At 44.7% G+C, this 12,195-nt stretch overlaps 1 protein-coding gene across 6 annotated transcripts in view; it reads right to left on the reverse strand.

The window, feature by feature from the left end:
- Nucleotides 1-12,195, reverse strand: part of AMBRA1 (autophagy and beclin 1 regulator 1) — a gene marked incomplete at its 3' end in the record, with an annotated part of 120,294 nt that overhangs the window by 21,935 nt on the left and 86,164 nt on the right. For all 6 annotated transcript variants that reach the window (XM_056527654.1, XM_056527659.1, XM_056527655.1 and 3 more), the window contains 3 exon segments: nt 5,888-6,042; nt 6,126-6,314; nt 6,413-6,523. In XM_056527654.1, coding sequence (XP_056383629.1) covers nt 5,888-6,042; nt 6,126-6,314; nt 6,413-6,523 — 455 coding nt within the window.

The raw sequence follows: 12,195 nt of genomic DNA on the forward strand, positions 1-12,195 counted from the left end.
TGGAACAGGACATCAACCTAGAGTGGGCACTTGGAAAGCATCCAATACAATACAAATATACAAACTTCAGTGCAGGACAGACAGACAAACAGCAACAGGACTAACCTGGCGGGTGACTGTGCCGTTACGTGCACAATAGCGCTTCGACTGGCCCTTTAGGGCCAGTCGAAGCGCTATTGTGCACAAAACGGCTAGGGAATGATCCATGGATACCCATCAGCTGTAACATTACAACAACCAGACTAATCCTGTAGAGGTTCCCCTTTTGTGACCAAAACAGCTCTGACCCATCAAGGACTGGACTCCATAGACCTCTAATGGTGTCCTGTGGTTATCAGGCATCAAGGGGCTAACAGCAGATCCTGTAAGGTGTGAGGTGCGGCCTTTAAGAATCGGGATTGCTTTTCCAGCACATCTCATAGCTGATCAATGAGATTGGGATCAGGAGTATTTGGAGGCCAGAGTCACCACCTTGATCTTTGTCAGGTTCCTAATTCCAGAACATAGTCTGCAGTGCGGCCCTGGGCATTATCCTGGTAAAAGAAGCCACTGCCATTAGGGGACCCCTCTGCCATGACGTGGTCTGTATAATGGTTAGGTAGGTGGTTCTTGTCACAGGAACATCCACATGATGACAGGAACCAAGGCTGGTTTTCAGCAGAACATTGCCCATCACACTGCCCATGCCAGTTTGTTATTCCCATTGTGCATCCTGGTGCCTCCTCTGTTACCAGGTAAGTGACGCCACAGACCAGGCTGTCTTCTGCCATTGCTCCTGTTCCGATATTTGCATGCCCATTATAGACACGTTTGGTGACAGACACGAGTCAGCGCTGGTGCTCTGCCCGACCGCTTCTGGAGACACTCTGCCCGACCCCCTTCTGGAGACCCTCTGCCTAGGGCTGGGCGGTATGACCAAATGTGTGTATCACAGCATTTTTGTAACTTTTGGCGGTTCCACAGTATATAACTGTATTAAGTACTGGAAGGATTAAGATTTTTAAATAGATGTAATTTACAAATCTGTTTAACTTTCTGGCACCAGTTGATTAAAAAAATAAAAATAAATCATTTTCCACCGGAGTACCCCTTTAAGGTCCACTTGGCCTACAGCCAAAGTTCCTAACCCCAATGGGTACATGCCATGCTGGGAGTTGTAGTTCTGCAACATGTTAAGGTCCACAGTTTGAAGGCCATTGATTTCAAGCCAAGGTTCTCAACCCCAGTGGGTACATACCATGGTGGGAGTTGTCATTTTGCAACAGCTGGAGGTCCGCAGTTTACGTGCATATGAAACCTATAAAATCTCTATTCGTACGCATTCTCACTTTGGCGCATTTGATAGAAAAGGTCACCGTACCCCTCGGCGTGGGCATCGCTAATAAGCCAACCTGACAGTTGTTAAGAAATATCAATACAGACAATGAAAGAGACAAAAACACAATTACAATGGAGGAATCTCATCTGCTCATTGCTGCGGTCTAGACACAAGTCCGATAATGAGGAGACTATGTGCTGCGACCTACCCCGCGAGTCTCACAATTATGTCTTATTATCCCATGATCAATGCCAAAGTTTATCAACAGCGTATTGCGGTCTCTGCGTGGCTCGGGGCGCCCGTTGATCGAAAGAAAATGAAGTTTTAGTCCAATTAATAACTATTATATTTAAAGAGCAAGTACAAAAGGATGAGAAAACAGCGCCACATCTGTCTGCAAATTGTGTTTGGTATTACAGATTAAAGGGGTACTCCGGTGGAAAACTTTTCTTTTAAATCAACTGGTGCCAGAAAGTTAAACAGATTTGTAAATGACTTCTATTAAAAAATCTTAATCCTTCCAGTACTTATTAGCTGCTGTATGCTCCAGGGGAAGTTGTGTAGTTCTTTCCAGTCTGACCACTGTACTGGAAGGATAAAGATTTTTTTAATAGAAGTAATTTACAAATCTGTTTAACTTTCTTGCACCAGTTCATTTAAAAAAAAATATATATATATGTTTTCTATTAAAGACAATCACTGCCCCTTTTGCAAAATAGAGGGGGGTGTCAAGAATTCAGCACTTTACTTCTGTCACATTACAGCAAGGCACCTGCAGGGACCGGGACATAGGACTGGTAGTCAAAACAAGGAAATGGATTCATCCTCAATATAGCAAAGTGAGGGAGGCTCCAGCCGACATTTACATGGCACAAGCTCAGATTCCTACACAAACAGAGCCGGCCCCCGCATGCTAAGCTTCTACGCTGCCCACCCTGTGTGCCAATTTATTTCTGGCACTGCCATCACAGCGGAGATCTATGAGCAGTGGCTGTGCACAAACTAATGGGGATACCATAAAGGAAAGCAAACAGCCGGGGCGTGAACAGAAAACACAAACTTGGGCAAAGAAGGAAAACAAGTTACGATGTCGGAGAAAAGACAAAGTGCAGGGGTGATCTATAGAGGTGATCCTAGGTGCAAGTCCAGCAAGACGCTGCTCACGTTGGGCGATACTAGGGATGTCCTGATACCATTAAGACCAAGTACGAGTATGGATTTTTTTTTAAGTATTTGCCGATACCAATTACCGATCCTTTTTTCAGTCACGTGACAGTGTTTTTCTATTTTTTTTTCTTTAAAAAGGAAAAAAAAAATGTATTTATTTTTTATTTTTAGAATTTGTTTTAATTTTTTTTTTTAGGGACGATTACATGCAATCTGTAGATTGAATACACTGATCAATGCTATGCCATAAGTATAGCATTGATCAGTGTTATCGGTGTTCCTTTACTATTGCCTGCAGTAAAGAAGTGACGATTGGACGGCACAGAGTACGGTAAGTAACCTCCGGCCGTCTTTTCAGCTGATTGGGACACCGCGATTTCACTGCAGTGATCCCGATCAGCATCACTGAGCTAACCAGCAGTTAAAGGGGTATTCCAGGCAAAAACTTTTTTTTATATATCAACTGGCTCCGGAAAGTTAAACAGATTTGTAAATTACTTCTATTAAAAAATCTTAATCCTTCCAATAGTTATTAGCTTTTGAAGTTTTCTGTCTAACTGCTCAATGATGATTTCACGTCCCGGGAGCTGTGCATGATGGGAGAATATCCCTTGCATGATGGGAAAATATCCCCAAATGAGCTGGACAGCTCCCGGGACGTGAGTCATCAGAAAGCAGTTAGACAGAAAACAGCAACTCAACTTCAGAAGCTAATAACTATTGGAAGGATTAAGATTTTTTTAAATAGAAGTAATTTACAAATCTGTTTAACTTTCCGGAACCAGTTGATATATAAAAAAAAAAGTTTTTGCCTGGAATACCCCATTAACTTCAGGACTTTTAGAAGCCGCGATCAAAGGTTAATGTGGGTCCCGGCTATGACGCACACTCTGCATAGCTCGGGAGTGGGCGCAGGGGAGTTGATCCGTGCGGAAATTGCAGGCGGCTTACCGCACCTGTGACACCTGCCGGCGGGAGTCCCGCTGGCAGGTATCGGATTAGGTTTCAGGGACATTTGCACGAGTACAAATACTCGTGCAAATGTCCAGTATCTGTCCCAATACCCATACCTGTATCGGGACATCCCTAGGCAATACAGTTGCTGAGGCAAACGTACGACGCCCAGCTAATTGTGTGTGTGTGCATAGAACTTGTTGGGCCTCGCAAACTGTATCCCCTAGTGTGAACAGAGTCTCTCCGCACCGATCTGTGCAGAACCGGCAGGAGACAAACGCTGGACTTAGGTGATAACGTTAAAGTGCAAGTCCAGCGTTTGCCTCCTGCCCATTCTGCACAGATCGGTGCAGAAACATTTGGTTCTGATTGGGTGATACAACCATGCCACACCCAGCAAGTTCCAGTTCATCAGAAAAGGGCTCGTGAACGGAACTCGCTTGGCATCGCCCAGTCTGAGCATCGCCCAGTCTGAGCAGAGTCTCTCCGCACGGATCTGTGCAGAACGGGCAGAGACAAAATGTGCTGGACTTGCACTTTAAATGTATCTCCTATCCACAGTGAGCATGTGCGCTGCTCCAGTCACTCTATGCAACGTCTGAACATAGCCAAGTGTTATATCCGGCTTTGTTTGTAGGTCATAGAAAGCGAATGGAGCGGTGGCAGAGCATGCGTGTTGCCATTCTATATACTCAGGGCTCCATTCTCGTGATCAATGGGAGTCCCTGCAGACCATCCGACCAGCTAGTTATTCCCTGTCCTGTGTATAGGTGATAGTGCTGAATCTAAGGGAAATACCTATATGAGAAAAAAAAATCTATTTACTAGATGCCATCCTGTAACATGGATAATTCCTGACGTGCAGCTGGAGGCAACACCAGGATTCCTGACGGGCAGCTGGAGGCAACACCAGGGTCCCTGACGTGCAGCTGGAGGCAACACCAGGGTCCCTGACGTGCAGCTGGAGGCAACACCAGGGTTCCTGACGTGCAGCTGGAGGCAACACCAGGGTTCCTGACGTGCAGCTGGAGGCAACACCAGGGTTCCTGACGTGCAGCTGGAGGCAACACCAGGGTTCCTGACGTGCAGCTGGAGGCAACACCAGGGTTCCTGACGTGCAGCTGGAGGCAACACCAGGGTTCCTGACGTGCAGCTGGAGGCAACACCAGGGTTCCTGACGTGCAGCTGGAGGCAACACCAGGGTTCCTGACGTGCAGCTGGAGGCAACACCAGGGTTCCTGACGTGCAGCTGGAGGCAACACCAGGGTTCCTGACGTGCAGCTGGAGGCAACACCAGGGTTCCTGACGTGCAGCTGGAGGCAACACCAGGATTCCTGACGTGCAGCTGGAGGCAACACCAGGATTCCTGACGTGCAGCTGGAGGCATCACCAGGATGCCTCCAGGTGTTGCAAAACTACAACTCCCAGCATGCCCGGACAGCCAAAGGCTGTCCGGGCATGCTGGGAGTTGTAGTTTTGCAACATCTGGAGGCACCCTGGTTGGGAAGCACTGGGCTATGCTGTTCTATTCCTCTGTTACTCCACCTGGATATGAACGTATAATAGGCAATTGGGTTCTACCATGGTCACCCACCCCCGTCAATGGGGGCGTGTGCTTACAGTCGGACAATGTATTGATGCAATGTACTAATGGACTCCCAGTTGTAAATTAATTAATACATTTCCAGGAGGCATCAAAGAGTAACAAAACAACGTTCTAAGAAAACATGATCCGGAGCTGTTGTTATGGGGGGAAATACTAACTAGCAACAAGGCAAGAAGACAAAAAGGTGTCATGGTGACTTCACAAATAAAGAACTACTCTAGTATCCAAAAGATGAGTTAGGCTGGGTTCACACCAAGTTTATGCAGTACAGATCCCGTATACATTTTCAATTTGAAAACCGTACGGAACCGTATTGAAAACCGTATGCCAAAAGATGCATTAGGTTGTGTCCGTTTTGCATCTTGTACAGTTTGGTCCATTTTCTTCCCGTACCAAAACCGTAGCCCACCGCTCTTTTTGGTCCGGGTGATAAACTGTATTGAAACCGTACACGTTTACGTTTTTTTTAACATGGGAGTCAATGGGAACCATACAGAACTGTATGTGCGTACGGTTCCATTCGGTTTGCACCATCCGGTTTTTTACTTTGCACACCGAAAGTTTTCTTTTCTTGGAATTTTAATCAAACAAGTGAAACTTTATTCATAATGGAGTGAAAAGTGATAAACATATACTTTTTCTTAAAAAATGGATGCAACTGGACATCATTTTTCAAACCGTATAGGAGTTCAAATTTTGATACAGTTTAGTCCGGTTTTGAGGAATCTGTTTTTCATCAAAAACCTGATACGGGAACTGTATTGCAAAAACGTGGTGTGAACCCAGCCTAAAAGAGAGGAGCACAAGCTCAACCCAAATTATGTGCACAGATATGAACTTACTCTCATAGAAGTCTCTCCTCCATGGGGTTTCTGGAGTCGGAAGACTTGAGCCACCATGTGTTCTGTGGAAGGATGTAGCAGGATCCTACGTGAGGCTAGGCCCACCATGACGTATCGGCCCATAGGGGACAAACTCACAGAGATGGCGTTGGGACCTGCAGGAAGAAGAAAATGGTCACCGTGAGAACTCTGCAGACCGAGAAGGTTTCCCAGGTGATCAATGGAGTCTAAAGCATACCAAAACGCTTGGTGAACAGGATTTCTCCCAAGTTGTGTGGGGCCAAAGAATAGACGGCCAAGATGCCCTCATCGGGGAAACCGCGCTGGCTGCTAGGTATAAAAGCGGCAAGGAGCTGCCCGTCAGCAGAGATGTCACAACTGGCATCGTTGTAGATCTTGCAGTTCTGAACAAGCACGTTCGCGGTGGCTGCGGAAACACAAACGTGGGAAACTATAAAAGACCAGACCACGACAGGTGACCTGCAAAAGGAAGGACGAGAAACAATCCCATTGGACACCACGTACCATTGCTGATCTCCGGTAAATCATATTTGGTGAAGTCCCACCACTGCAACCTGTAGGTCGTGTTCGCAATGTTACTGGCCACGGCAGACTGCCCATCTCCGATCACGGCACCTTTAGAAAGAAAGAGCAAAGCAGTGACCATCATGACAAGACATGGATAAATGCTGATTTAGGGTAGGGTCACACGGAGCGCAACCGCAGCGTATTTTACTGCATCCGGGTAGCTCTGTGTGTCTGCTCGTTGCTGAGGAAATCCACTGATATGAGCAGACATAGAGCTACAAGGCGGCAGCAGGAAGTTCGCTCTAGTGACTGCTGTTTGCACATCTGCAGCGTAAAATATGCAGCGGATGTACTCGGTGTGACCCTACCCTAAGGGTGTATTCACATGTACAGTATCCTTATTTGATGCGCAGGATTTGAAGCTGAAGATTTCAATGTAAAGTACTTGACAGTTTCAAATCTGCAGCTTCAAATTCTGCACACTGGATGTTTCTATCCTCCCTGAGCTCGCCTTAGGACACCTGCGTTACGGTTTGACAGGTATACCGCCCCAGTCAAACTCCCCACCTGCAACTGTGCATGTAAGTAGGTCCTTACGGTATATTCACACCAACAGTATCCTGCAAATATTTGATGCTGCCTATTTGAAGCTGCAGAATTATAGTGAAAGCAAATATGCGCAGGCTTCTGGCTGTAGCTAGGCTCCGGCGGCCATCTTCGCAGATGTCTGCGTAAAAGGACACACTTTGGGCTCCTGAGCACCCCACCAATCACCAAGAAGAGTTCTGGGCCCCAACATTTCTGATCAGATCTCTTTGGCTTTCCTTGTAGAGGATCTATAGAAGTCTACAAGACTTTAAAATGAAAGGGGGCAGGGGGAGAGGGGGGGGGGGTCTCATCACCCCGACTCCTCATTGATCAAAACATTTAATATTTGTCAAGTCACTATTTAAAGTCCCTATGACATGCCAAAAGTAAAAAAAAAAAAAATCTTACAAAAAAAACAAAAAATAAAACCTTTATAACAAAATGTTTTATCTGGTTAGAAAATGGTTTATAGTACCTGAAAACCTCATCCAATATAATCACTTAATAAACCAGAACACAATCAGATCGGCGACAAAGAGCGTATTTCCCTGTTTGCATTACACAGTCAACCCATTGATTTCCATAGACAACATGTAATGCTTCATTTCCCCTGGGGTGGCGCTGCAGAGAATTGAACATATGTCCCCTATTGCTCTATGGGAAGGTTTCCCCTAACCAGTGTGCTTCTAGCTGTTGGCTGTCTGGGCATGCTGGAAGTTGTAGTTTTACAACAGCTGGAGGTACACTGGTTAGGGAACACTGCTCTATGGATTAGTATGGATGGCTAGAACTGCGGGGACACGTGTCACCATTCTTGTCACCTCGCCATTTTGGCGGAGTCCGGAATTCGAATTTCTAATGCGGAAATTCCGCAGTGAGGATAATAGGAGGCGGCTGAATGGGCCCTAAAACTGAAACTCCTATCGTGCCCTGACAGCTGGCCTGCTGGGAATTGTAGTTTTGCGACAACTGGGAGGGCTACGGAATCCCATAAACTGTGGTGTATAAAACAAAACAACATTTTTTATAAAAAATAAATAGATTACAAGATAGGATTACAAATAAAGGAAATAAATTAATATAAATGAAAAAAAGAAAGTAAATTAAAATAAATGTATAAATAAAAAAATAAAATAAAGAAATACATAAAAATAAAATAAATTAATAAAAAAATAACTCCAAATAAAAATAAGTAAAATATAAATGAAAAAATAAATGGCATAAAGTAAATAAAAAATATAAAAAAAAATATATAAATACAAACATTGATAAAATTAAAAATTAAACAAAAACTAAAAAATAATTTTTTTTTAAATAAAAAAAAGAAAAATTATTACAAATAAGAAAAAATAAATATAAAAAAATTATATATATATATATATATATATATATATATATATATATAAAATAAATGAAATAAAGAATAAATAAAAATAAATAAAAAAATAAATAAATAATATTTTTTTTATAAATAAAAAATAACTACCAACAACAAATTTATCCTTACATATTATGGACTTACCCTAACCGCTATGGTATATGAACACTTTTAAGGCATGCAATAGAAGTTAGAGCTATGAAAGGGTTACTCCTCGTCTATATCAGGTCACATTTAGTAGATCACTCAGGAGTTTCATGCCCTGAAAATTTTGAAAGGGAACAGACAGGGAGACGGTGGGGTCAGTGGAACATGTCCCATACAGCCTTTCAAGACGTGGCCCGGGGGCTCGCACACTCCAGGAGTTGGTTTAATGGAGAGAAAGGGGAAAAAACCTGAGCAGACGAGACTTCCTAATGCGGGTCCCATTAGGCCGCCTTCACACTCTGCGAATGTAGAGCTGTCCCCACGAGGCTGATGGCTCATTAGGGGGAACTTATTTACGGCGTTGGGAGCGAGACAAAAAGCCGGACGCTCAATATGGAGATGGTTAATGGAGAGAGACGTGGGCACTGCCGCCCTGTCATTTAGGAGAGTAAACTAATTACTGCTCCACTTTCCTCCGCTGCCGTCGGGTCATGGCGTTGGCGAGTGCCGGACTGTCAATGCCTGCGCAGGGGTCAGGAACAGAAAATACCTAGGCAATGATAGTTAGAGGGAATGCATGCTTATCGGAAAAAGTGACAGCGCTCCGGTGGAAGCGCAGAAAGAACTGGTACCGGCCAACTGCGGATACTGCTGAAAAATACCGTATACAAGTGATATAATGGCCAGAAATAGTGCTGCTCCTCATGTACACACACAGGACAGCCTATCCAAAAAATGTACCTGAAATGACAGGTATGGTACCATGTCACCCCTGGGCTGTCAGTAATGGGTATCTTCTCTCCTACAGAATCACTGTGCCACCTGTTTAAAAAGCTTCCATTTCCAATTTTGGAGGCTGCAGCACTTGATCGGCCGCTCCCATTCCTCTTCTCTGTTCTGCCCAGTTCACACTCATACACCTAATGTGGCCCTAAAGTTCCTCCCTTTTAAAGGGGTACTCCGGTGGAAAAGATTTTTATTTAAAATCAACTGGCGCCAGAAAGTTAAAACAGATCTGTAAATTACTTCTATATTAAAATCTTAACCCTTCCAGTGCTTATCAGCTGCTGTCTGCTCCAGAGGAAGTTCTTTTCTTTTTGAATTTCTTTTCTGTCTGACCACAGTGCTCTCTGCTGACACCTCTGTCCAGAGTAGAAGAGGTTTGCTATGGGGATTCGCTCCTACTCTGGACAGTTCCTGACATGGACAGAGGGGTCAGCAGAGAGCACAGTGGTCAGACAGAAAAGAAATTCAAAAAGAAAAGAACTTCCTGTGGAGCATACAGCAGCTGATAAGTACTGGAAGGATTAAGATTTTTAAATAGAAGTATTTTACAAATCTGTTTAACTTTCTGGCACCAGTTGATAAAAAAAAATATATGTAATAATAATAATAATAATTAATATAAATATATATATATCTATATATATATTTTTTTTTTTTTCCCAGGGGAGTAACCCTTTAAATTGGCTAGCCCGGTCCCTCCAATTGTTGCAAAACTACAACTCCTAACATGCCCAGACCGCTTTAAAAAAAAAAAAAAAAAAAAAAAAAATGAATAATAAAATGCATTCTCGGTATCCAATACTGTCGGTATTGGATTTCTCCTTAAAAAGGGTACACTGCCCCTAGACATCTTATTCCCTATCCAAAGGATAGGCGATAAGATGTCTGATCCCGGGGGTCCCACCGCTGGGACCCCCGCAATCTTTGAGTGCCGGCGGCAGGGGTCGTGACGTCACAACCATGCCCCCCTCAATGTAAAGTCCATGGACTTCCTCCCATAGACTTTTCATTGAAGGGGTGTGGTGTGAGGTCATGCCCCCTCCCATAGACTTTTCATTGAAGGGGCGTGGTGTGAGGTCACCAGGGGGCGTGGTTGTGACGTCACAACCCCTGCAGCCGACACCCAAAGATTGTGGGGGTCCCAGCGGCGGGACTCCCGCGATCAGACATCTTATCCTCTATCCTTTGAATAGGGGATAAGATGTCGAGGGACGTTACGACCCCTGCTCCAAGAGTTCGGAACAAAATGTTCCATTTCTCCTTTAAAGGGGTACTCAGCCCCTAGACATCTTATCACCTATGCAAAGGATAGGGGATAAGATATCTGATCGCGGGGGTCCCGCTGCTGGGACCCCGCAATCTTTGGGAGCCAGTGGCAGGGGTCGTGACGTCACGACCACGCCCCCTGGTGGCCTCACACCATGCCCCCTCAATGCAAAGTCTATGGGAGGGGGCGTGGCGACCGCCACGCCCCCTCCCATAGACTTTGCATTGAGGGGGTGTGGTGTGACGTCACGACCCCTGCCGCCGGCTCCCAAAGATTGTGGGGGTCCCAAGAGTTTGGAACAAAATGTTCCAAACGGTGGGGCAGCAGAGTACCCCCTTAACCCATAAGAAAAGAAGAACTGTTCTTACATAAGAGACCATTTGTAAGAAAGAAATAAAAAAGCAAGACATAAAAAAAAATAAAAAAGAATTCAAATAAATAAATAAACAACACCTATTATTCATGAGTGACAGCAGCTACAAATGGGATCCATGACAGCAGCCCCCACCGATCATTAGTATTGACCCCATTTAAAGACTTGAGAGCAGCCTTTAGGCACTACTAGCCAAGGGGCCCCGATCCGCCTCATCATACACGTTACTGCTTGGTACCTTATTATCTTGCTAATAAGCCGAGACGTTTGACCCTCCAGCGTGGAAATAGAATGGTCAGCAGGCAGTAAAGGGCGAAGAGTCCTCAAATGTTATTTAAAGCTGACCCCTCCAAAACGAAAGGTTAATTATAGGGAACTGCTGCTTTTATTATTGCCGAGCTCTTCGCATATCGTAGACAAAGAGTGAACCTGCTAAGTGAATGTGTCTCCAGAAAATGACCAGAGTTTTTATGTTAATCATATTTTTTAAGGATTTTTGGTGATGTTTTATCATATCTTCTATTTTTCTATATTTTATAATAATCCTGAAATTTTGCAGTTCCCATTCTGGCCACTAGGGCTAAAACTACAGTAATGCCTTTCTTCTCAGGAGTACAGTGATAGGTGACACCAAAGATAACACAGGGCCTACCACCATTATTAACAGCAGAGATCAGCCTCCCCCTCCCTCCCCATAGAATGACCTCTGAAAAGGGCATAGGGAATGCTCAGTAAGGTCTCCAATTCAATTAATAGGACAATTGTGAAGTCATGGAAAATGATTGCTTATTTTTCGAGAGAAATGGAAATTTTTTGTTTTATAAATTTAAAATCATTTCAATGCTGGATGTTGGTCGCACCATTTTACTGAGAGGAGGAAGATGAAACCAATTTACAAGTCAACCAGGGAGGAGGAGAACATTACCCGTGATGGGGGGGGGACGGGGCAGGAGGAGAACATTACCCGTGATGGGGGGGGGGGGGGGCAGGAGGAGAACATTACCCGTGATGGGGAGGGAGGGGAGAGAACATTATCCGTGATGGGGGGGAGGAGAACATTATCCGTGATGGGGGGGAGGAGAACATTATCCGTGATGGGGGGGAGGAGAACATTATCCGTGATGGGGGGGAGGAGAACATTACCCGTGATAGGGGGGAGGAGAACATTACCCGTGATAGGGGGCAGGAGAACATTACCCGTGATAGGGGGCAGGAGAACATTACCCGTGATAGGGGGCAGG

The sequence above is a fragment of the Hyla sarda genome, chromosome 6 (assembly GCF_029499605.1).
Source record: "Hyla sarda isolate aHylSar1 chromosome 6, aHylSar1.hap1, whole genome shotgun sequence".
NCBI classification, from domain to species: domain Eukaryota; kingdom Metazoa; phylum Chordata; class Amphibia; order Anura; family Hylidae; genus Hyla; species Hyla sarda.